This window comes from Alligator mississippiensis, chromosome 7 (assembly GCF_030867095.1).
Source record: "Alligator mississippiensis isolate rAllMis1 chromosome 7, rAllMis1, whole genome shotgun sequence".
NCBI lineage: Eukaryota > Metazoa > Chordata > Crocodylia > Alligatoridae > Alligator > Alligator mississippiensis.
Window position 1 is genome coordinate 34,457,704 of NC_081830.1, and position 26,053 is coordinate 34,483,756.

The 26,053-nt window shown below is 43.7% G+C and overlaps 2 protein-coding genes and 1 long non-coding RNA gene across 4 annotated transcripts; 2 read left to right on the forward strand and 1 right to left on the reverse strand.

Annotated features, from left to right (window-relative positions):
* Positions 1-21,533, reverse strand: LOC132251403 (uncharacterized). Of its 2 annotated transcripts, none has more exons than XR_009463420.1 (3): positions 21,417-21,533; positions 3,158-3,259; positions 1-927 (listed from the first exon to the last, which is right to left on the reverse strand). It is a non-coding gene; the product is annotated as an uncharacterized LOC132251403 (long non-coding RNA). The 2 variants fall into 2 exon arrangements; XR_009463421.1 differs by lacking the exon at positions 21,417-21,533 and adding an exon at positions 12,400-12,556.
* On the forward strand, positions 12,787-13,853 carry LOC106739301 (olfactory receptor 14C36-like). Its single transcript, XM_014600997.2, has one exon. The coding sequence runs from the start codon at positions 12,927-12,929 to the stop codon at positions 13,851-13,853; it is 927 nt and encodes a 308-aa protein (XP_014456483.1). The 5' UTR covers positions 12,787-12,926.
* LOC106739302 (olfactory receptor 14C36-like) lies at positions 16,333-23,417 on the forward strand. Its single transcript, XM_059730798.1, has 2 exons — positions 16,333-19,988; positions 21,515-23,417. The coding sequence occupies exon 2, from the start codon at positions 21,534-21,536 to the stop codon at positions 22,467-22,469; it is 936 nt and encodes a 311-aa protein (XP_059586781.1). The 5' UTR covers positions 16,333-19,988; positions 21,515-21,533; the 3' UTR covers positions 22,470-23,417.
* Positions 23,418-26,053: the final 2,636 nt, after the last annotated feature.

Here is a 26,053-nt window from a genome sequence, read left to right on the forward strand (position 1 = left end):
CATTTTTCTCACCACATTTTTTATTTCCTTGTTTCTTAGGCTGTAGATTATTGGATTGATGAGAGGAGGAACCACAGAATACAGCACAGCATCAATGAGGGAATGGCAGTCTGAGTGCACCAGACTTGGTCTCATGTATGTAAGCATGGTAGTGCTCATAAATAAAGAGAAAACAGTCAAATGAGGCAGGCAAGTGGATAAAGTTTTATACTTGCCTTGTACCGAGGGCATTTTCAGCACAGTGATATAAAGATGTGAATGTAAGACACAAATATTGAAGCGATGAATATGGACCCAAAGACTGAACAACAGACAAAAAGCACGATTTCATTAGCATGCATATCAGTGCAAGACAGTTTCAGTAATTGTGGAATGCCACAGAAGAAATGGCTGATAATGTTGGACCCACAAAAGTGCAACCTAAAAGTATCACCAGTGAGAAAAGCTGAATAGATCACACTGCCAATCCAGCAAACAACGGTCAACTGGAGACAGGTACTATTGCTCATGATCAATCTGTATCTCAAAGGCTGGCAGATTGCAATGTAGCGGTCATATGCCATCACTGTGAGGAAGGCCAGCTCTGCTGACATGAAGCAGATAACCAAGAAGAGCTGAGTGATGCACCCATAGAAAGAAACAGATCTGATGTTTGTTATGGCATTAACCATAGACTTGGGAGTGGTGACAGAGATGTAGCAGAGGTCTATGAATGATAAGTTTCCAAGAAAAAAATACATGGGGGTATGAAGGTTAGGCTCCACAAGTAAGGCCACAATGATAAGCGTATTTCCTATTAGGGTTGCCAGGTAAATTAATAGAAATATCATGAAGTGTAAAATCTGTAGCTCTCGACTATCCGAGAATCCCAAGAGAAGAAACTCCATCACGGTGGTTTGGATGGTCATTTTCAGCTTCAGTAGCACTCTGAAGAGGAAAAAACAAAGGGAACCAGAAAAGGAAACAATCAGGAAAATATTTCCATGGCATACATACTCTTGACTGTCACTAATCATACAGGTTACCTGGCTAAATTGCTGTGTGTGCATATGTCAAATTCATGGCAACAGTAAGTGGAAACATTCATAATTCTCCGGACCTTGTAGAGTTGACATTCAAGAAGAAACTATAGCCTTGCAGTCTTAATTTTCATTAAGAATATTAAATATAAAGCCTTAAATGTTATTTATTTTAGTCAAATCTGTGCTATCCCACAGTTGTTTTAAAATTTCACCCTGCATAATATGAGCACAATATTGTCAGCTCATTTTTAAATTCAGCTGCTTCTCCTAGATCCCATTCACTTTCAAACTCTGCCCTCAGGACCCTGTGTATATTACAGGCCTACCCAGTTGGATAATTTAAATTCGTATACCTCTTATATTTGTATAAGTCCATATTTGGGGTCAGACATATTTAAAAGTATATTATCATAGTTATAGACAGCAATGTATTTTCATCTGAGCACCATAATACCAGTGTCATCCTTCAGTTCACATGGTTTCTCTATGTGAATGCTATGTTGGGGTGCTGTCTGGGCAGCTGCTGATGCTGCTACTTCTGCTTGCAATGTCTGTTCCTTTGAAACGCTTTATGTTATAGAAAGAATGAAGACAGACTACATTTTCACCTTATAGACTAATTAAATCAGATTCGTAAGCTTTTGTAAGCAGTGGTATATTCAGGGTTGTTAAATTGGGTGGCATGCAGCCCCCAAGGGTTGAATTGCAGCCCCCAGGTTCCATCTACATCCCCTGCTCTCCCCTGCCCTTTGTAGGAGATGGGGAGCCTGCAGTCCGGCAGTGCAGCAGCAGAGCTTGCAGCCAGGGACCTAAGCGTGAGTCAGGGAACTCAGGCAGTGCAGCCAGGCAGTCGTGGGAAGCAGCAGCAGCAGGGAAGAGCCACAGGGAGTGCTCATGTTCTCTGCTTATCAGGGCAGGGTGTGACAGGGTGAGCCCTTAAGGGTGGCTATGTGTGCCCCCTACTGTCCATGCTAAACTTGCCTCACTCCAGATCCCCCATGTACCCCCTTGCTGCCTCATCTGCCATGCCTTGAAAATACTATATATCAATATCAATATATATATATGTATTTATATATTGTCGGGTTTGGACAGTGTAGAGGTGTCAGGGGCCAAGGGCACTCTCAAGTTTGGAGCAGCCATAAAGTCAGGCCGGCAGGAACCTGGAGGACTGAAAGGGTTCCCCCTCCCCTTTGTGTTGTGATCCATTAGTTTCCTGATACACTCAAGAAAAAGGATGTAATTTAATAGTGAAACGAGTTCTTAGACATAAATGGGAAACCTATGAGCTATGCTAGGGGTCAGGAGAAAAGGTTCAAAGTTGGATGATAAAAGTACTTGCTCTCTATGCAAAATAAAAGCTGAATGTATTTATTCCATTATAAAAGTATCATTCCCCATTCTTGAATAAATGCATAACTTCTTATTCTAAATTCAAACTGTTCTACCTGCTCCATTAGCTATTTGATGTTATGGTCACTCAGTTGAAACATGGGTTCCTGAAGTATATGGGCATTGGGAACACAAGCTAAAAACAATTTCCTTAATTAGCATGTGAATTACTTTTTTACTGCAGTTTTCAAAATGAAAGGGGAACAAACTGCCACGTCCGTACTTATACTGAGCAGTGAATTATTCTGTAAGCAGTTTCAAATGGGTTATTCACTAAGAAAGCAGTTATTTATTGTATAGTGACGTCCAAATCTGTTGCAGTGTGGAAAAAAATGAAATGCTTAATGTTGATAACCTCAGTAGCAAGACTTAGTAAAGATTCAAGCAACTTATCTATAGTTAATCAGAATGGAGTTTTGACACTGAATTTGTGTTTCCACTGAACTGTTTCAGTTAAAATTCCAAACAGAATTCTGATAAATGTATTAAAAGACTAATACATCCACAAATAAAAGTGTAAAAAAATATTTTCTCTGGTGGTCTATATGATTTTTTCCCAGTGTAGTCTTTCCCCATGCACTTCCCATATGTTCCAAGTAAATAATGAAAATGTGTTAGTATGCTCTTATGTCTGTATTCCAATCAAGCTATCTACCTATTTCTGATTCTTCTAAATAAATAAGTGAACGAATAAATAAATAAGTGCATCACTAATCAAAGCTGCATAATTGTAAGATACTTACTATGATGATGTTTGGGGATTTTCCCCATTAATTGGCATCTTTCTTATCTGGTTTCAAGATTTTTCAGGAGTTGAAGGAAATATGTCATTTCAAAGTCTGATCCTGTAACACCAGGCACCAAAAAAAAAGATATGAAAGATCTCATATTCCTCACATTAAACCTCAGAACAAAGATACTAATACCTTTTGCTCTCTGAGCATGAACTATATATAGCTAACTTAAAGCTTCACATGCAGTCTTGTGCTGTGAAAAGGAGATTTATCCAGGGCTTTTCTCCACAAGTGTTTGGGGAATCACTCTCTAGAGCCTGGTACAGCTCAGAAGCAGTCACTGAAGTAAAGAGTTACTTTGTCACCATGTGCATTTCTGTAGTTGCACCAAAACAATGTGATTCATAGATTCATAGATGTTAGGGCCAGAAGGGACCTCAATAGATCATCGAGTCCAACCCCCTGCATAGGCAGGAAAGAGTGCTGGGTCTAGATGACCCCAGCTAGATACTCATCTAACCTCCTCTTGAAGACCCCCAGGGTAGGGGAGAGCACCACCTCCCTTGGGAGCCCGTTCCAGAATAAAAATAAAAGTGATAAAAAAGTGAATGCAAAACCTTAGACTATTGATCTCCAGCCTTTTCTGTTCTGTGTGAAACAATACTGAGAAATTAACGTTCTGTGGATAACATCATATTTTAAGAACATAACATCATAAGAAGTACCATGCTCAATAAGATCAACGGTTCATTTTGCCCAGTGTCCTCTCTCTGACAGCATCAGGAGTAGATGTTGTAGAGGGAGAGCATTGAACCAGATATATCTTAAATTAGTAAAAGGTGGACACAAGAGAGGGTAGTGAATAGGGATAGATCCCTCTAGATATATCTGAAGATACATATCCAACTCCGTCTCCAGTTTGCTTTCCTTGACAACCTGAAGAAAAATGTATCTGTGGAAAGCCAAATGTCAATGACCATGAACAATACTGGAAGGTCTCATAGATGAGCCATGGGTTGGGAAACTCTGACCTGAAGAAGAGAATGTGAGTCTGGCATTTAGAGTGTCCCGAGTTATAATTTCAAATTTATATGTATTAAAATATATATTTATTATGCATTATGGTGCCTTAGTTACTTAATTTCCCCTTGTCTTGTAGCCTGTAATCCAAATTCAATCAGTCGCTGGTTAGACTTTGAAGAAGTTGCAAGGCTTAGTTAGCCCTTGAAATAGATTAAGTCTTTGGTTAGCCCCTAATTAGTTTTTATTATGTTGCTTGTCACTGGCCATTGGTCGTGGTGGGAATTGTCACAACCCTAGCCAGACTTGTAACTACAAAAGGGCATGCTTAGGCTTTGAAAATGAAATATTTACCCCAAAAGTGGTATCTCTATTTAAAGACATATATTTTCATGCCAATAGATTCAAGCACTACTCTGCATGCTTAAAACCTATACACTTATGATGAAGACATATGTATCTATACCTTATATAAATGTATAAAATCTTATTCTTAAACCCAAAGATATAGCCAGTGATGCTGCATTAGTAGTATCTAACCTTCTGGCCCCATGAGTCAGATGAGTGGTGTGGAGGCTGGTGTGTGTGAAGACCCCAAGGGTCTCTTATTTAACAACAAAGGGGCTGTAGGGTCATTAATCCTCTTCAAAACCTTGGCGGAGCTTTGTGAAATATTAGCTCTGTAGGTTGGTGGATTTAAGGGTTCAGTTGGTCAGACAGGGCATGTCCACACATGCAGGCATGTGCACTTGCAGCAGCTCAAATAGAAGTGGTACAAATTTGAGCCAGGGCTTTTTGCCTCAGCGCACATGCCTGGACATGCACTTTGGTGAGGTGCAAGTTGTGCCACTTGGGACAAAATAACCCTACCTGGCTCCTCTCAGATCTGCAGCCAGGGGGAGCTAGAGCCTGGTGCCAGCATGGGGAACATTAAATTTGCAGTGTGGGGAACATGTTTTTGTTCCCGCATCTGCCTCTTGCAGCATTTCAAAAGGATTCGAGATGCTGGAAGAGGTATGTGTGCGTTCATCTGGGCACGCTCATATTGTCCTATAGCCCAGCCCCATCTGACACCATCAGAATGCACAGAGACACAAACAGTTGAATTAAGAATGTGTATTAATAAACAACATCAACCAATATGAATATACAAACAAACAGAAAACATATGCAGGGATGTATTACAAACAGGAGAACAGATTACAAATACTGTGGACACTGGGGCGAGTAGAAAACAACAGCCTGTTACAGTGGAGACTTGTAACACTATACTGAGGATTTCTATTCTTTTCCCTCATGGGTACTCAGAACCTCAGGCTCAGGGTGGGTAACACATTACCAAATATGAATAAATGTTGACATAGAGGAACAATATCTTCAGGAAAGCCTCCAGCAGTTCTCCAGGATATCCAGATAAGTTTCTGTGGGCTGGAAGGCCACAGTTGGGTGGGCAGGGCTCTTTGTAGCCTGAGGGCTGAGCTGCCAGTGTCTCAGCTTCCCTCTTCCAGCCCAAGACTTGTATGTGGAAGCTGGGGAAGAAATATAGTTCTGTAACTAAGCTGCATGAGCAAGCTCCCACCCTGCATGCTCAATATCTGTGCTAGGCTGAGGTACGGCTGCTTCACTGCTGCCTCTGTGCTGCCTAGCAAGCGGCTGAACCTTGGGGCACCAGCCATTGGGAGGGAGGGGTACTTTTCCCCCCATGCTGAGCACCAGCTTGTTCCCCACAGGCGAGCGCAGGATAAATGGGGTATGGTCTGCATGCTGGTCCCCACCTGTACTGTGGTGCTGGAGTTGAGGCACTGGGAGTGAGCAGGCACATGGGAGCCAGTGGCAGATGGCTGCGAGTGTGGGGCCTGCACCTGTGCCCTGGGGACAGCGTTGGCACAGCACAGAGGTGGCAGTGAAGTAGCTGCACTGCAGCCTAGTGCTGTGGGTGGGGTAGGAGGGGGGTTCATCCGTGCTGAGTAGTAGTTTTAGCCCAGCTGCTGTTGCTGTGGCTCAGCCCTGACGGGTGAGCCCAGAGCCAGCGTGGGGCCCAAGCTAGCAGCAGCGGTGAATTACGCACTGGCTTGGTGCAGGGAAAAGTGGCCATCCCCCCTCCCTGTGGCCAGTGCCCTGTGCTGCAGCTGCTTGGAATCCATGTGGGGCTGCCTGTGCGTGCTCTCCATTGCCCCTTGGGGCAGTGGTGATGCAGCAGAGAGGTAGGACAGACCCGTCCAGGCTGCAAGAGGCTGCAGCACAGGGCGCCAGCAATGGGGAGGGGGAGTGGCTGCATTTCCCCCAGGCTGAGCACCAGCTTGTTCCCCACTGCTGCTGCTCACTCCAATTTGTGGGGCACATGGGGTCAGGCCTGCATGCTACTCTCCACCTGTACCAGGGGGCTGGGGCAGGGGCACTGGGAGTGAGCAGGTAAGTGCAGGGTCCTCTGTGCCCACTGCCATTCCCAGGCAGCAGCAGCAGCCTCCTGTCATCCAGCACACAGATTGAGGGCTTGCCCACACCCCTGGGAGGGCTGTGCCAGATTCCTCCCAGGGCTGTGGGCCCCCACTCTGTATGCAGGATGACAGCAGGCTGCCGCTGCTGCCTCAGGCCAATCTTTCCAGGCAGCAGCAGCATCCTCCTGTCATCTAGCACACAGATCCAGGAGCCTGCATCCCAAGGAGGAGTCTGGCACAGCCCCCAAAGCACTCCTGGGGGTGCAGGCACCCGGATCTGCAGGCCGGATGACAGGAGGCTGCTGCTGCTGGCAAATGTCACTAGTTTTGCTTTGAACAGTTTGAGGTGCAGTTTCCCAGAAATTTCTGAACCTATCTCCTTGAAACTTGTCAGGCTTCATGCCCTCAGAAGGGGCTATCCTCCCTGAAATTTTCATCCATATCAGGCAAGAAATGACAAAGTTTAATGCATTTTCATGATTCCCCATTATAGCCTATGGGCGAAATGTCGAAACAGCGTTGAAACAGCAAAACAGTTTCAACGAAATGAAATGGAACAGTGCTTTGAAAACAAAATGCAACTTGAAATGAAACACTGTCTTGTTGAGACGGTGAAATGGAAGTTGAAATGAAATGGTGCTGTTTCGCACAGCCCTATTATGCAGTTTACTTTGAGTGACCTACGTTTGGATTGAGAGTGGACCGCACAGATGTTCACCCTGAGGGAGGGGAGGCATGCGGGAAGCCTGTGCTGTTGGAAGCCTGTGGATGAGGGCTGCTGGAGAGTGTCAAGTGCAGCCAACTGCTGGAGCCAGCCCCAATTGTCTTCCCCATATGGGAAATCACAACCCCAACCCACACTTAACCCACACCCCCTCACAGTGGCCTCTCCCTCCCACCCTGACTATAATCTTTCAGAAGAAACATGAAGCCCCTGTCTCCTCTTGTTAATTGCATATGCATGTTTCCCTGACTGCCTGCAACCTCTTATAATGCCCCACCACACATGTCAAAGCCCACAGACCCAGGGTCTGTGCCATGTCCTGCTTGTTGCCACGCATGATTCTGCCCAGAGGTGTGGGGCATCACACATGCCTGTCTGGAGATGACTTATCAGATGACTGTGATGGCACTGACTTTCATTCACATGAGCCATCAACCAGGTATTACCACACCCTATTGTTATGTAGCATCCTGGACTGGGCCAACAACTTCTATGTAGTTGCTGAGGAGGCCATTCAGAATGCTAGAGACTCTGGGGTGCTCTAACACTACCTCTAGACCATTGAGCACTGGTTCTGTGCCCATGTCCCCAGTGGTATCTTGTGTGAGTGGATCGTCTGGGCTCTTGGCATGATAAACAGTGGCTCCAGAACTTCTGGATGTGCCAGTCCACCTTCATGGATACCATCACTAAATTGACCCCCTACACTGAGAGTGAGGACATCAGCATAAGATGACCTCTCATTCTGGATAATCATGTGGACATCACCATCTGGAATCTGGCCATCCCTAACATCCTCTGCTCTATCACGAACGACTTTGTCTAAGCAAGTTCAATGCAGCCACCTGGGAAGTGTGCCTGACCATCCAAAAGGTCCTGGCCAACCACCTCATCTGCCTCTTCAACCTGCAGGAGGTTGTCACCAGATTCTGCTTCATGGGCTTCCCCAACTGCATGTGGGCCATGGACAACCACATCCCCATCCTCTGCATGCCCAAAGGTGCCCAGGAGTTCATCAATCACAAAAGCTTCTTTTCCATCATCCTGAATCATGTCATTGACCACTGGGAGTGCTTCACCATTGCAGGATGGGTGGGCAACAACCATGTCAGAGTCTTCTGGAACTCCACCCTCAGCAGACGATGGGGATTGGGCGCTATGCCCACATGGGCTCCAGCATCAGCATTGGCAGCATCTTCATCCTACCTCTTATCACCAGAGTCCCAGCCTAACCACTACTGCCCAGGCTCATGAAACTCATACCTGAAACACATGAACCACAGAAAGAAGCATGTCAGTTATTCCCTGAGATGGTGCCACATATCTCTGACATACCTTTGGGTGCCTCGTCCTGGAATTACTTTAGGGGCCTGTGATCAGGGGATAAATTCTAGGGTGGAACAGGGTGTCACCTGCCCAGGGAGGAGGGCAGTGTCTGGGGTGGCCCTAAACTCAGGCCCTGGTTGCCACAGTCCCACTCCCTTAGTTCACCCCTGCCTACTAGTGCTGACATCACCAGGGGCTTTTCCATTCCCCTAGTACCCAGTGTGACAAGGGTGACTTCCAGGCTTGATGTTAGCTCCAGCCCACCCCTGTCTCTCAGCAAACTGCTGGCCTTGCTTTCCTGCCATGTCTTGTTGTTAAATAATTAGGATGTTAAATAGGCAGGAGGCTGCACTTTGAATGCCCCATTTGTAATGGAGGCAGTGTTTACATGCTCCAACCACCCCTTACGTGTCCCATGCCTTGCAGATGTTTCCACCAGTGGTTTGCACTGGATCTTTCTTTATGCACACAAACACATATACACAAACACATACTGCGATCCAAGCCCTTGGCCCTCTCTCTTGGCTCTACTGGGGTCATACACCCCTTGGGGCTCAGGTGGCTGCAGCCATGCCTAGCCCTAGGGTCTTACACATCAACACTACCCCCTCACTGGGGCTCCACCGGGGTCTGCCATCCCATCTAGCTCAGGTGGCTTTACCCCTACCTTGCCCTCTACCCTGGAGTATTGCACCCTGTGATGCTCAGGTGGCTACAGCTGTAACTGGTACCCTATCAGGGCCATTGCGACCACAGGACTCATAGAGAGCCTGGGTGAGGCTCCACATCCCTCCTGCAACCTGGACCCTGCCTCAAGATTCCCCTGAGCCTGGGATCTCCCTGCGCATATTGAACCCACCAGGGATGTGGGGGCTGGGGTTTTCAGGTGACCCTCCTTGCCTTTCACTGGGGAGGTAACTGGCCTGGCATTTCTGGGGAGCTACCCTGCCACAGGTAGCTCCACCAAGCCACCCTTCCCTGGCAGGATGCAGTTTCAGGTCATGCCCAGGACCAATGAGGCCGCCCCTATCCCCATAGCTTTACCCTTACCTCCAAGGTCTTCCAGGAGTAACTCAGCCCAACATCGCCTCCTTGGCTGCTCAACTCACACTGCTCTTTAGCCTGGAAAAGCGCAGGCTCAGGGGTGATCTGATGGCCACCTACAAGTTTATCAGGGGTGACCACCAGTATCTGGGGGAGCTTTTGTTCACCAGAGCGCCCCAAGGGATGACGAGGTCAAATGGTCACAAACTACTACAAGATCATTTCAGGCTGGACATAAGGAAGAATTTCTTTACTGTCTGAGCCCCCAAGGTCTGGAACAGCCTGCCACCGGAGGTGGTTCAAGCGCCTTCATTGAACACCTTCAAGACGAAACTGGATGCTTATCTTGCTGGGATCCTATGACCCCAGCTGACTTCCTGCCCTTTGGGCAGGGGGCTGGACTCGATGATCTTCCGAGGTCCCTTCCAGCCCTAATGTCTATGAAATCTATGAAATCTATGCTGCCTTTCTGGCCTATGTTTGAAAATGGCCGCCATCATCAGTCATCTGGCAGCTGCCTGCTCCAGCCCTTAAAGTGACAGAATACTAAAGCTGCTCCATCACACCCAGGTCAATGGAACCTGTTACCTGCTCCTCCTGTCCCAGGCCCACCTCCCACTAACCTTGCTTCCACTCAAAAATGGCAAGGTTTCCTCATAGGAGGTACCACATGTGGGACCCCTGTTCTGTTTTCTCCAGGGAAGGTGCCCCAAAGTTGGACATAACATGCCAATGGGGATTGGGTGGTAGCATCTCCCACCATACCATAGGTCATATAACAAGTTGGAGAGTTGTAAAAGCTGTCTGCAGTCCCACCTCTGACTCATGGGTGAACCAGCAGCAGTGGGGCTGGAGAAGTGTCTCTTGAAGTTGCCAGGGATAAATATTCTTTTGGGTGAAACTTTTTATTGGACCAGAGGCATTGTTTGGATAAAGTTAGACAGGCTTTCAGACACAAAGCATTCTCCCACATCTTGGTTGCAATGTCCTGCTTCTGCACTGTAGATAAACAGTCATGAAATTGCATAAGCTCATAGAATAGAAATGTTAACATGTCCTCCATGTGCAGGGCTCCAGGGAATGGCTCCTGGCAAAGCCTTAGAGATCACATGTGGATTCCTTTTAAAAAAGATTCTGGCAGCAGTAGGTTTTTATTGACTGTGAAACCTGGAAAGAGCTACTCATGATCATCTGCAGACAGAAAGGTGTCAGAGTGTATATCTTTCTGGTTAGTCACAGTAAGAAGAAGAAAAGAGTTCTTAGATTTTTTGTTTTTTATCATTGAAGAAGATAGATAGGTAAGGAGATCAGTAAATAGATAGTTTTCTTTGCTGACCACTAATATCTTGAAGTTGGAGACAGGCACAACAAAACCTGGGAGAAACCAATGAACTCACCAGCTCAGTAAGTTTTGTTCTATGTGTTCAATTTAAAGAAGAAGAGAATTCCAGTTCCTGCTACTTGTGGCCTTTATCAAGTACCCAATATCAAGGAAGTGAAAATTAAACTATGCTTTTTTAACATGGGGAAATTGACACACAGGTAGAGTGATTAAAAATCACAATGAGTAAAAATCAAAATGATTGACAATCCTATTGTATACCATGTTTATCTTTCCACAACAAAGAAAATTTATTTGCAATAATTCTATTAGAGCTCCTATGAGTCTGTATATTAAAACATCAAGTTAGAGTTCAAGTGCACAGCAGTTATTAAATTTACATAGGAATGGAACTTTTGATTGCCTTGACTCTTTTGCAAAACCAAACCATCGAAATTAAAATAAAATACTTTTAAAGACAAAGTGAAAAATCCTATGAGCATCAAGGAAACAGGCAAAATAAGTAAAAAAAGAAAATTCCCAGAAAATTAATCAAACTCCGGCAGAGGTCAGGGGGGCAGAGTGGGGGGGGGGGGGGGTTGCTGTTCTTGTTGTGTGGGTTCTTTTTTTTCCCCGAGCAGTTGTTTACTTTGTTTCTGCTGCAGTAGCTCCCCATGCATGCAGTATATAGAATTGAGCTATATTCCATTAAATGAAATGTTATGCATATTACATATGCTTTACATAAAATATAGGTTTTATGCACACACATGCATGCATACATATATATCTATATGCCATGAATATAGTATATAATATATATTCATATTAGCAAGTATAATTATATATACAATTGCTTTTCAATTGACTCACCCACATATGTATCACATAAAGGTAACTCTATTATGGCATCATATACAGTATTTCATAAACAAAATTCTACTCCCCCTATTTAAACCAGATCCAATTCAAGTTCCTTGCTGAAGACTTAAACAACTTGTTAATCATGATATGCTGCATTTCAGATCCACCTCAAATTCAGACACTTATGCTAAATAGTTATGAGCATTTATGCAGAGTGTATGAAAAGCCAGTTTTGGGAAGCAGGGGCAGGGGTGGGGAGGCAAAGGAAAAAAAACACAGAACAGAGTCAAATACACTTGTAACATTTGAGAAATTAACCTGTTCTGAAATTATGGATTTACTTACTTTCATGATACTAAAAAAACACCTTTCATGTTCTTTCATGTTTCATTTCTTAATGAAAATGTGATATTTGGCTGACATTTCATGGGCTATGCTTATGTGTATTCCACTAATCTCACATACCTTCGCTTTGCTTTGTATTTTAATGTATTGACATTGCTCCCCTGCTTACCTTTCATTTCTACCCCAATGGACTCCAGTAATTGTGCTACAACAGTCCTCTGACAGTGTTGTGTGCCTCACGGTTCTAGGCATGTATTTGGTAGCCGCGTTGGTCTGAGAAAAAAAGACATGCAAAAATCTAAAATTCCTGGATCAGAAAAGCTTACCTTTTCGTAGATCAACTGAGAAATTGGTACAATAAAAGGTATAATTTCTGAAAAAAGGAGTTCTAGAATTTTGCATTTCTCACAGTGCTAGTGTTTTTACGTTTAAGACAACCTTGAGTGGCAGAGCCATGCTATTGGCCCCACTTCGGTGCTAAGAAACTGACAAAAGATATTTCTAAAATTCCCTTATGTAGAACCATTAAAAATAGGAATGGGAAAAACCTCAAGAAGTCATTTAATTCACACTACCTGAGCCAAAGATCTGGTGGAGCAGAAAAAATATCTGCTTACATCGTATTTTAGTCCTTTTGGTTCTCTCCCTGACTATTCTTCTTGCTTTTCTCTCCACAGAGTGAATCAAAGACAAGGAATGACCAACCAGAGCATAGTTACTGAGTTCTTACTCCTTGGATTCTTTGAAACTTGGGAGTTGCAGATTTTGCACTTTGTGGTGTTTCTAGTGATCTATCTGGCAGCCCTGCTAGGAAATCTTCTCATTATCACTGTGGTAGCCCTTGAGCAGTGCCTTCACACTCCCATGTACTTCTTCCTACTCAACTTATCTTTCCTTGACCTCTGCTACATCTCCACCACGGTCCCCAAGTCCATGGCTAACTCCATCACCAACAGCAGACTGATCTCTTTCTCAGGTTGTGTTGCCCAAGTCTTTCTCGTTGTCACCTTGGCAGCTGCAGAGCTGGCTTTTCTCTCGGTGATGGCATATGACCGCTATGTTGCAGTCTGCCTTCCTTTACATTACAGGATAATCATGAACAGAGATGCCTGTGTCCAGATGGCTGGTTGCTGTTGGTTCATCAGTTTGTTGTACTCCATGTTGCACACTGGGAACACTTTCAGGCTGCATTTCTGCCAGTCCAATATTATTGGCCAGTTCTTCTGTGATATCCCACAATTACTGAAGATCTCCTGTTCCAATACACAGCCTAATGATATTTTGATGTTTGTCCTAGTGGCTGTTCTAGGAGCAGCCTGCTTGGCTTTAATAGTGGTGTCCTACAGCCACATCTTTTTGATTGTGCTGCAAATCCCCTCCACCCAAGGGAAGCATAAAGCTTTCTCCACATGCGTTCCACATCTCACTGTGTTCTGTTTATTTTTTGGAACTGCTACGTTTACATACACACAGCCAAGGTCAGCTTCCTCCTTGACTAAGGACCTCCTGGCTGCAGTTCTCTATTCTGTAATCCCCCCAGTCCTGAATCCCATCATTTACAGCCTGAGAAACAAGGAGATAAAAGAGGCTCTGAGCAAATTACTAGGCAGGTCCTTTTTTTAACCAAAGAAATTAAATCTTCTCCTTTATGTGTTAACACGGTGAGGTAGGACTGCCAATGCTAGAACCTATTTTTCGTTTCATAACTAGAATACACCTGTTCCCATGTTAGAAAGACTTTGCTTGACTACCAACCTCTTATTCTAATAATCAGCGTATGGGGACATTCACCTATGCCATTTTAAGCTTCATTTAAACTTTCGTGGTTTTATACGTTTCTAAAGATTTGCAGTGAGAAGCATACCAGTGCCATTTCTTTAATGGTGTTGCATTTAATTTACACTTTCTCTTGAATGAGACAAGACATTGAATTTACTTTAACTTCTGGCAGTGCCCATACTGAATACAAACGGAGCTAGTAAAAATAGATTTCAATATATATTTTTAAGAAGAAAAGGACAAATGGTTTGATAAAAGTTTTCAGAAAAAATACTTTTTTGTATCTTTGTAATAGGAGTTTCAGTACAGAGGAATCATACTTTTATTCAAGAATATTTCCGTGTCTCAGGTCCCTGCTGTGCCATTCTTTAAAATGTTACAAGCTGCAGTCCAAAGAGCAATTCACCCCAGACACAGGTCCCAAAAAAGGCCTACTTGTCATATCCATACTAATACAATTCAAGATGTATGGCTCAGGTGGGATTGAAATGGGCTATAGGCCCTGATCCTCTCCATGTTTTAAAGCCCCATGAAGAGATAGTTGCTCATGTTTATAAATTAGTGGCAAAACATTGGTTGAAAGGGGAGTTGCATAACCTACTGCCAATGTACCAATGAACCCACTCCAGAAAAATTACTTTAAACCTTGAAATATTTCTTGTGTTTCAAAAAACCCCTCACCTGCTGTTTTCCTAACTTTATTGTGATTTTTAAAAGTTAGTTTCCTGTCCTTGTGATTTTGATTACATTGGAGGCAAGTATAATAACATAAATCCCAGTTGGTATAAGCCAGGATATAAATAAAAAGAAATAACATTTCTGTTGTCAAATCTCTTCTTTTTAAATCCTTCTCTTGATTTTCTAGAATCTGACAGGATTGATCTCATTTGGAGTTAGTACTACTGAATGGAGTGCTACAACTTTTAAACAAATAAGCACCTTTGATATCAATATAATTTGTAAGCAGCTTCTGTACTCTTCTTCCTTTCTTTTTCCATGAGAGAAGGTGTAGGAAAAGATTTTTAAAGGCAGAAAAGGGATTTAAGAGCCCTGTTCCCATAAAAAAAGAAAAATGGAAGCTGTTATCTGCCAACTCTAAATAGACTTTTGGTAGTATCTCTTGAATCTTATTTCATGTACTAGGGATACAAATTGTAGTGATCAGCCAACCCTTGACTAACTCAGCCAATGTCAGGGGGCAAACCTAATTTCTTTTGAGACACTTCAGGATGAATGCTATATCCCCCTGCTGTGGGTGTGCAAAGTGCAGCTTCTCATTAACTCTGAGTTACTGCTCTAAAAGGAAGGACTTATACTATAACCCCATAAAGGTGTGTAAGTGCCCCCATGATAGAAATAGGGAGGTGTTTAAATATCCATGGAAGATTGCCACTTGGCCTTATCATCCACCAGATCCATTCCTGGGTTTTAGGAATTGGGTGTCTCAGGTGAAGTGTTTGGCATGTGTTGTAGTTTCTGGCCCAGAGCATTTAGAAACATCACTTTCTTTTCCCCACTGCAGAAGTCAAAAAGTGATTAACTTCTGAGAACTACTTATTTGGATTGGTTTTATGAAGGTCACTAATTGACCAAATCCTATTTCACCTTAATTCACTTACATGGCATTTGTGTAGCCACCTAAGTAGAATTTGGGGCACTTATGTAGCTCCTCCCCTTTATGCTCATCGTGGAAGAGTGGAATTGCTTAGGAACACACATACCCTACCAAAGAACTCTGGACAGGTAGACTGCAAAGTTATCTCCTAATATCCTTGTGGTTTTCACACTTACCCAGGGAAATGATGTCTCAGATTTTATGCTCCCACTGACCCAGACATGAGTCAAACCTGCTCTAACTATCCAACGGTAGGCTGGGCCTGACCACCATTCTCTTGAAGTTGACCCAGTGAGTAACCAGGAGAGGAAGATGCATGAGGCCAGGGTGAGTAGGGTAAGTTAGATAGAGATTGGTTTAGTGAGATGGATGTTTCCACAGAAGGAACGGGGGCAAGGGTTTTAGGCCCCCATATCCCCCCCTCTTGGGTGCCCAGTGGATTAGTTTCAACACAAGAAAATGGAGGACGCTCTGGGAAATGCCTAAACCTTGAGCAGAGTGCAAACTTGGGCCTGATCTGCCCAGAGCCATCCTGGTGTGCAGGAAGGTTCCCCATTCTCCTCGCAGATACTAATGAAGATGCAGGCAACAGCCACAAAGCTGGGAAAATTCCTCAACCTGATCTCAAGTCAGGCCCCCAGGGTGCTCCAGCATGCCTTCAGATGCACAAAGGTGCAGTCCACCACCAACATCCAGCATCTGCTAAGACAATAATTAACACACTCCTTCCTGGGGGCCAGTCAGCTGGTATATGGCTTTGTGTAGCCCCAAACACACTGAGTGCTGCTTTTCTTAGACTGTGAATTTATTAATCCAAATATTCAACTTAATTTGTCCCACCAAAGGATACCAATTTGTTTGACCCAAATCAATCAATCAAAATGGTGAATTTATTTTCTTAATTAATTAATGAAAGGTTCCGTGGTCTAAGTGTTTCTTGGATTCACAAGTTGGAACTGATACAAATTAACCAGTTTATTAATCAGGTAAGTAGTAGTAAGGTAACAAACAATTACAAGAACACTTAACACAACTACACAACTGTTATATATTTATTTGATAAGGAATCAATCAATGGCGAAGGGCTTTTATTATACAGCAGTGCAGTGCCAGTCCTGGTGGCCTCTCTGGAGGAAGAAACCCCTTTCTTTCCTCAGAAAGAAGGCCCCTTGGGAAGGGTGATACTCACTAAGGCTGTGTTAACTGCTACTTGCTGTACAAAGCATACCCGGGGGAAAGGTCTGGGGAGCCGACTCAGTCACAGCCGCACTCCACAGAGATCAATGGTGAGGGGAGCCCATGAGGTCTTGAACAATTCACTCAGGGTCCAAGGTATGATGCTGCTGGTCCAGCTGCTCACTCTCTCTCTCTCTGTACACAGCAACAGCACCTCAAACAAGCAACCATGTAACAGCACCCACAACCCACAAGGCCTCTTCCATTCACAAAGCCTCAATCACTCCTGCCAGACCAAAGTATTCAAGCACTCACACCCTCAAGCCCAGTCATGAACAATCCTACACTCACGTGCACACTCATGCTCCCAGTCATGCGCTGAGTGTTGGTCACAGTGACTTTTACATAGCTGATGCACATGGCACCTGCCCTCACTGCACTCGCTACTCAAACAGGTAGGCTACTAGGGCATTCCAGCCTCTTGCCCATGCACACTACAACTAAGGTTATCTATAGTTCACTCCTTGACCTAGTTTTCCATGCTTATGTGCAGCTATGGTACAGGCTTGTGACTTCATTGACTCAGGCCCTATTTCTGGCCCTACACTTTGAAGAGAAGGAGCCAGACAGGCTGAGCCAGACCAATGCCTCAGTTGAAGTTTCTGCACTTTCTTCCTGGCTCTGGGGAAGGGGCAAAGGCATCCCATGTGGGTTCAGAGGGGTTGGGGGGCCACAGTTGTGTAGGCAGGGCTCTTTGAAGCCTGATGGCTGAGGTGCCAGTGTCTTAGCTTCCATCTCCCAGCCCTTCCAGCCTAGGACTTGAAAACAGGAGCAGGGGAAGAAAGACAGTCATTCAATTAAAGCTGCCTGAGCAAATTTTACCCAGCATGCTCCATACCTGTGGATTTCATCCCAGCCCTCCCCACCTCCACTCTGAGCCCTGACCCTCCACCTTTGTTGGGACCACTGTCAGCCTCCCCGCAAAACACCTCCTTTCCCCACTAGTACCAGCCCCCCTGGGGCAGCATGACCCCTGCCAACCAATGCCTCAGTCCTTCCTCTGACCCAATCGTAAATCATTACCACAAGACTTTTAATATTTTCATTTTATGTTTTAAATTAAATTATTTCTTCCATGTAGCTTCACTGGCTGAGTCCCTGGGTTTCACCACAGCCTTAGTCCCCTCTGCCTCTCTACCTCCAGCTCCATGCTCCATCTACTTCTTTGCTATCCAACTGGTTTCTATATCCAAAGTCATGTAAAATGGTTACATCTGGAAAGTCACAGTTTTGAAATCAGAGGTGGCATTAAGACTTAACATGTGATTGCTCAATGTTCATTCTAATATTAACATTACTCACTGAACTGGGATCAGGACTGGGATTGGGTTGGTGGCTCAGGCTCCAGTGGTGTTGATGCCAGCTTTGCCTTACCTCCTGACCCCACTGGCTCTTGACAGCATAGGAGGATGGGAGGGAATTGGCCCCTGGCTGAGCAGTGGTCTTCCTTCCCCTCTTTAGGAAAAGGCTATTAGAAAATACGGAACTCATTTTGGAGCAGGCACTTAAGTTTGGCCAGGTTCTATAATTACAAATTATAATTTGTAATTATAATTTGAAATTATAATTACAGGCTTTTGAAATTACAAATGCCAGGCTGCAGTGACTGGACAGCAAGGTACATGAACTGGACAGATTACAGAATCACAGAAGCCCGAGGTAGTGCACAAACCATATAGAGAAGAGACCTACATTTCTTGCAAATTACTTCCCAAAATGCTGGACAGTGCATGGTTTTGTGGCCTTTTCCTCCCACCCTGAGCATAAGCTTCCAGAAGAGACAAGAAACCCCTGTCCTCTCTTGTTAATTGTATGTGTGTAATAGCCAGAACCAGAGGGATTAATAAGCAATAATATTACTTTGAGAAATTAGCATTACTCTGCCCAAGCTCAACCCCTTGGTTTTTTATTTCTTGTATCATAGTATCATAGTAGCTAGGGTCAGGAGGGACCTGAACAGATCATCTAGCCTGACCCCCTGCCTCCAACAGGAATGAATGCTTGGATTCCTTGGAATGTGCTAATTGTATTAGGTGGTCAGATCTTGTTATGGCTGACCTTTAAAAAACCTGTTAGATCAGCTAATCTTGTAGTTTGCTTATTTTGGGGCCCAGTCAATCCCGTGATCAGTACAAACAGTTAGATTCAACACTTAGGTTAAATTGTAACAGACAAATTCCACTTGCGGGTTGCAAACTTGCAAGCGTTGCATTAGCTAATCTTAACTGCTAGACAATTGCCTGGATGTCTCCAAGAGCATATATTTATTACTCATGATAGTAACCCCTCTGGTTCTGGCCACCACATGCTTCCCATTCCCTTTGTCCCCAGTCAAGGCACTGCTAGGGCCAGTTTTCCCCACCCTGTCTCTTGGGGCCCAAACTGTGGGACCTCCATTCTTCTTGCTCCTGAGAAGACTCCCCAGAGCCAGACATGACAACCCAATGGGGAATGGGTGCCAGCCTCTCTCAACTAGCTTATATAACAATTTGGAGAGCTCTAAAAGCTGTCTGCAGACCCACCTGTGACTCACTGGAGAACCAGCAACAGTAGAAGTGGAGAAATGTCCCCGGAAATTGTAAGGGGCAAGGATTCATTGGGGTGATGCTTTTTATTGGACCAGTTTCATTGCTGGGATAAAGTTGGATAAACTTTCAAATACAAAGCAATCTGCATTATCCTGGTTACAATATCCTGCTTCTGTGCTCTTGCTTAACAGACATGAATTGCATAAACTCACAGAATAGAAGTGTTAACAAGTCCTCCATGTGCAGGGCTCCAGGGAATGACTCCTGGCAAGGCCTTAGAGATCACATGTGTTTATGTCTTGTTTTGTTTTGTTGTTTTTTTGGTTTTTTTTTTCTGGCAGCAATACTTTTCAACTGCCTGTTAAACCTGGAAAGAACTACTTGTGATCATCTGCAGATGGGAATGTGTCAGAGTTTATTTTTTTCTGCTTAGCCTCACTAAGAAGAAGAAAAGAGTTCTTTTAGATTTTGTGCTTTTGCCATCAAAGGAATTACGTAGGGAGGTCAGTAAATAGTTAGCTTTCTCTGATGATCAATAATATCTTCAAGTTGGAGACAAGCACGGTAATCCTTGAAGGCACCAACAACCTCACCAACACAGTAAGTCCTGTTCTTTTGATAACTTTTAAGAGGAAGATTACTGTAGTTCCCACTACCTCTGTGCTTTACATGTGTATCACATTTCAAGGTGGTAAAACTGTCTGTGCCTCATGTTCCCTGTGTTAAAAAACATAGTTTAAAACTGATTAAAGATCATGATGATTGAAAATCAGAATTTTATAACCTCTTTATATATCCACAATGAAGAAAATTAATTTATTTGCAATGATTCCAATGGAGGCCTTCTCACTCTGTATGTTAAAATATCAAGTTTGGATTTACAAAGACATCTAAGGATTCAAATGCCCATCAGTTATTAAATGTCAATAAGAATGGAACTTCTGATTCCCTTTACACTTCTGCAAAGCAAACCACCAAATTCAAATAAAATATTTTAAGAAAAAGTGAAGTAACATATAAGTACACAGAATATAGGCAAGATACATTAAAAAATCAAAACAAAACAAAGTCAAACTCCAGTAGTAGAGTGTTGGGGGGGACGGGGAAAGAGGGAGGGGGAGGGGCAGAATGGGAGGTTATTTTTTGTTGTTATTGTCTGTTTTTTAAAGTTTTTTTTAAGGGTTTATTTGTTTGTTTTGTTTCTGCTATTATAACTCCCAGGTCATGCAATACAGAATTGAGCTATTCTCCATCAAAAGAAAAGATTGCATACATATAACTTATGCTTTACATAAAACTTATGATTTATGCACACATGGATATCCCTATAAGCAATTAATCTATTATATAATATATGTCTATATTACAAAATATAATAATGTTATATGTAATTGATTTTGTAACCATTCACCTTGCTTTTTACAACATAAATTTAACTCTATTATGGTTTCATGTAAAGAATTATATTCCCCCTATTGAAACCAGATCTAGTTCAAGTTCCTAGCTGAAGACTTAATCAACTTGTCAATCATGGTATGCTGCATTTCAGACCTACTTCCAATTCAGACATTTATGTTCAATAGTTGTTAGCGCTTATACAGAATGTACGAATGGCTAGTTTTAGAAATGGAAGAAAAAAGAAAAATAACAAAAAACCCACAGACTCACCTAAATTTGTAACCTGTGTGAAATTAATCTGCTCTGAAGATACAGATGTGTGAATTTGTATCCTTCTGATCTCACTTACCTTCACTTTACTTTGTATTCTCATAGTCTGACATTGCTCCCCTACTTATTTTTAGGTTTGTACCTCCAGCATCCAGCACTCATGTTAGACAATGATGCTACACTGTTGTGTTCCTCGCAATTATAGTGTATTTACCTTGAAGACAAATTTCAGTGGCAGAGCTGTTATTAGCCTCCCTTGGAGCTAAGAGATTAACAAAACATATTTCTAAAATTTCCCTATGTAGAACCATAAGAAATAGGAATGGGAATAACTTCAGGAAGTCATTTAATTCACCCTACCTGAACCGAAGATCTTGTGGAGCAGAATGTCTTATTTCATTTTATTTTATTCTTTCTGGTTGTCTTCCTGACCTTTCTCCGTGCTTTTCTCTCCACAGAGTGAATCAAAGACAAGGAATGAACAACCAGAGCATTATAACGGACTTTTTACTCCTTAGATTCTTTGAAACTTGGGAGCTGCAGGTTTTACACTTTGTGGTGTTTCTAGTGATCTACCTGGCAGCCCTTTTAGGGAATGTCCTCATTATCACTGTGGTAGCCCTTGAGCAGAGTCTTCACACTCCCATGTACTTCTTCCTACTCAACTTATCTTTCCTTGACCTCTGCTACATCTCCACCACGGTCCCCAAGTCCATGGCTAACTCCATCACCAACAGCAGACTGATCTCTTTCTCAGGTTGTGTTGCCCAAGTCTTTCTTGTTATCACCTTGGCAGCTGCAGAGCTGGCTTTTCTCTTGGTGATGGCATATGACCGCTATGTTGCAGTCTGCCTTCCTTTACATTACAGGATAATCATGAACAGAGATGCCTGTGTCCAGATGGCTGGTTGCTGTTGGTTCATCAGTTTGTTGTACTCTGTGCTGCACACTGGGAACACTTTCAGGCTGCATTTCTGCCAGTCCAATATTATTGGCCAGTTCTTCTGTGATATCCCACAATTACTGAAGATCTCCTGCTCCAGTACACAACCTCATGACATTTTGATGCTTGTCCTAGCAGCTGTTTTAGGAGGAACCTGCTTTGCTTTAATAGTGGTGTCCTACAGCAACATCTTCTTGTCTGTGTTGCATCTACCCTCCACCCAGGGGAAGCATAAAGCTTTCTCCACATGCGTTCCACACCTCACTGTGTTCTGTTTATTCCTCGGCACTGCTACATTTACATACACACAGCCAAGGTCAGCTTCCTCCTTGGCTAAGGACCTCCTGGCTGCAGTTTTTTATTCTGTACTCCCTCCAGTCCTGAATCCCAACATTTACAGCCTGAGAAACAAGGAGATAAAAGAGGCTGTGAGCAAATTACTTGTCAGGGCTATTTCTTTCCCAAAATAAATGAACTCTTCACTCTGACATGTTACTATGGTGAGGTGGGACTCCTAAGGCCAGATCCTATTTTGTGTTTCATGACTGGTAATCACCTGTTCCCATTTTAGAAGGCCTTTTCTGTGACACCCAGCTTCTTATTCTAACTATCAGGGGAACAATCACGTATGCCATTTTCAGCGTTTTAGTCATGTGATCTATATTGCTAATGATTTACACTGAGAGCCTCATTTCCTTTAAAGGTGTTCCTTTTAATTTACACTTCCTCTTGAATGAGAGAAGAAATTGAATCTGCTTTAACTTCTGGCTGTGCCTATGCTGAGTACAAGTAGTGCTAGAAAAAATGAATTTCAATATAGTTTTAGGAGAAAAGGGCAGATGTTTTGATGAATGTTTTCATGAAAATACATTTTTGGTACCTAAGCTATAATAATTTCAGTTTGGAGGAATGACACTTTTATTCAAGGATATGTCAAAGTCCCAGGTCATTGCTTGGCTGTTACAAAACTAAAATTGATTAGAGTATTAAAAGCTGCAGTCCAAAGTGAAATTCACCCCATACACAGGTCCCGCAAAAGGCCTACTTGTCACATTCATTTTACTAAAATTCAAGATGTTTAGTTCAGGTGGGATTGAAATGGATTATAGGCCTTGAACCTCTCAGTGTTAAATATCATCGGAGGAGATAGTTGCTCACTTTTTGTAAATTAGTGGCAAAATATTATTTGAAAGGCAGGTGGCACAACCCACTGCCAACATAGCATAGCACAAATAATTCCTGAAAATTGTAAGCCTTGTAATATTTATTGTGTTTCATAAAAACTCATCTGCTGTTTTCCCAAATTTATTGTGATGTTTAAAAGTTAGTTTCCTGTCCTTGTCATTTTGGAGATGTGTGATTCTGTGCACCGCTGATGGTAACCCAGCATATCAATAAAAAGAATCATGATTTTTGTTGTTAAATCTCTTCTTCTTCATAGGTTTATAGATGTAGGATCAGAAGGGACCTAAGCAGATCATCAAGTCCAACTCCCTGCCATGGGCAGGAATGAATACTGGGCTCATATGACACCAGCTAGGTAATTATCAAGCCTCCTTTTAAAGACCCCTAAGGTAGGAGCCAGCACCACATCGCTTGGAAGCTGGTTCCAGATCCTGGTCATCCTGACTGTGAAGTAGTGCTTCCTGATGTCTAGCCTGAACCTACTTCCAATCAACTTGTGGCTGCTTTCCTTCTTACTCCAGGAGGTGGTCAGGGGAACAGGGTCTCACCCATTCCCCTCTGGTCCCCCCTGGTAAGTTTATAGACAGCCTCTCAGCCTTCTCTTGTGAAGGTTGAACAGGTTCAGGTCCCATAGCCTCTCCTCATAGGGTCTGCCCTGCTGTCCCCTGAAATTACTGGACATGGGGGGTCCAGATGGGAGCCTGGACACACACCCAGGCTTGGGCTTGCAACTCTATGGCCCTGGAGTCAGCACAAAAGATCCCCAATGCAGGGGGCTAGCTGGGAGGCTGTGCACACACCTAGGCTTGAACTTACAATTCTACGGGTCGGCAGTCAGTACACACACCCCTAGGCCACACAAGCAGGCTAGAAAAATAAACCAATTTCTTGATTTTCCAGAATCTGACAGGCATGGTCTCATTTAGAATTCATATTATTGAATGGACTGCTACAACTTTTAAACAAAGAAGTTCCTTTGATATTAATATGATTCGTAAGTAGCTTCTGAAGTCCTTCTCTTTTCTTGTTCCATGGGAAAAGTTGTAGGAAAAAGATTTTTTTCAGGCATCAAAGAGATTTAGGTGCCCAGTTCCCATACAACATCAATGGGAGCTGGTATCTAACAACTCTAATAGACTTTTGGCAGTATCTCCTTTATTAACTGGGGATATAAATTGTAGTGATCACCCATCCTTCACTTACCTGACCAGTGTGAGGGGACAATCCTAATTTCTTTTGGGGGACATAGCAAGGAATGTTATTTCCTCATGTGGATGAGCAAAATGCAGCTTCTCACCAACTCTGAGAAACAGGACTAAAAGGGAGGAGTGATACTATGACCCCCTGAGAGTGTACAAGTGCTCCAGTTATAGAATCAGGAAGATGTTTGGACATCCATAGAGGAAAGGCACTTGGCCTTGTCATCAACCAAATACATTTCCAGGTTGTAAGAACAGGTGTCTCAGGTTAAGAGTTTGGTGTGTGTTCCAGTTTCTGATCCAGGACATTTAGAAATGTCACTTTCTTTTTCCCCCCTGCAGGAGTCAGAAAGGAATGTACTTATGAGAACTACACATTTAGATTGTTTTTGTGAAGGTCCAAATCCTGTTCCATCTTAATTCACTCATGTGGCATCTGTGTAGACACCTAAGTGGAATGTCGGGTATTTAAGTAGCTCCTATCCTGTATGTCCATATGGAAGGGCCCTTGACATACCCAACACTTTAAGAGGTCACACAGCTTGCCAAGCCACTGGCAGGTGCAGGTCAGGACTAATTATAGTTTCATAGTTTCATAGTAGCTAGGGTCAGGAGGGACCTGAACAGATTATTTAGCCTGACCCCCTGCTACAGGCAGGAATGAATGCTGGGTTCACAAGACCCCAGGAAGGTGATCATCCAGCCTCCTCTTGACTTTGCCCAAGCTAGGGGTGAGAACCACTTCCCTGGGAAGTTGGTTCCAGATTGTGGCCACTTTAACTGTAAAATATTGCCTTCTGATCACTAACCTAAACTATTCTCCATCAGTTTATTAGCATTGTTCCTTGTTACCCCAAGTGCTGCTGGGGAGAAAAGGGCTCTGCCTATTTGCTATTGATCTCCCCTGATGAGCTTGTACACAGCCACTAGGTCTCCCCTCAGCCTCCTCTTGCTGAGGCTGAACAAGTTCAGGTTCTTCAGTCTCTCCACGTAAGGCCTGTCCTGCTGCCCTCTCATCAAGCGGGTGGCCCTCATCTGAACCCTCTCCAGGCTGGCCACATCCCTTTTGAAGTGCGGTGCCCAGTACTGGACGCCGTACTCCAACTGTGGCCTAACCAAAGTCACATAAAGGGGGAGTATCACCTCTCTGGACTGGCTTGAGATGCACCTTTGGATGTATGACAAGGTATGGCTGGCCTTGCGGGCTGCGGTCTGGCATTGGCGGCTCATAGGTTCATAGATTCATAGGTTCATAGATGTTAGGGTCAGAAGGGACCTCAATAGATCATCAAGTCCGACCCCCTGCATAAGCAGGAAAGAGTGCTGGGTCTAGATGACCCCAGCTAGATACTCGTCTAACCTCCTCTTGAAGACCCCCAGGGTAGGGGAGAGCACCACCTCCCTTGGGAGCCGGTTCCAGACCTTGGCCACTCGAACTGTGAAAAAGTTCTTCCTAATGTCCAATCTGAATCTGGTCTCTGCTAGCTTGTGGCCATTGTTTCTTGTAACCCCTGGGGGCGCCTTGGTGAATAAATCCTCACCAATTCCCTTCTGTGCCCCCGTGATGAACTTAAAGGCAGCCACAAGGTCGCCTCTCAACCTTCTCTTGCGGAGGCTGAAAAGGTCCAGTTTCTCTAGTCTCTCCTCGTAGGGCTTGGTCTGCAGGCCCT

What these genes read in the sequence shown, in the direction of transcription:
- LOC106739301 (XM_014600997.2), top strand. Translation starts at nt 12,927, where the DNA reads ATGACCAACCAGAGCATAGTTACTGAGTTCTTACTCCTTGGATTCTTT.
- LOC106739302 (XM_059730798.1), top strand. Translation starts at nt 21,534, where the DNA reads ATGAACAACCAGAGCATTATAACGGACTTTTTACTCCTTAGATTCTTT.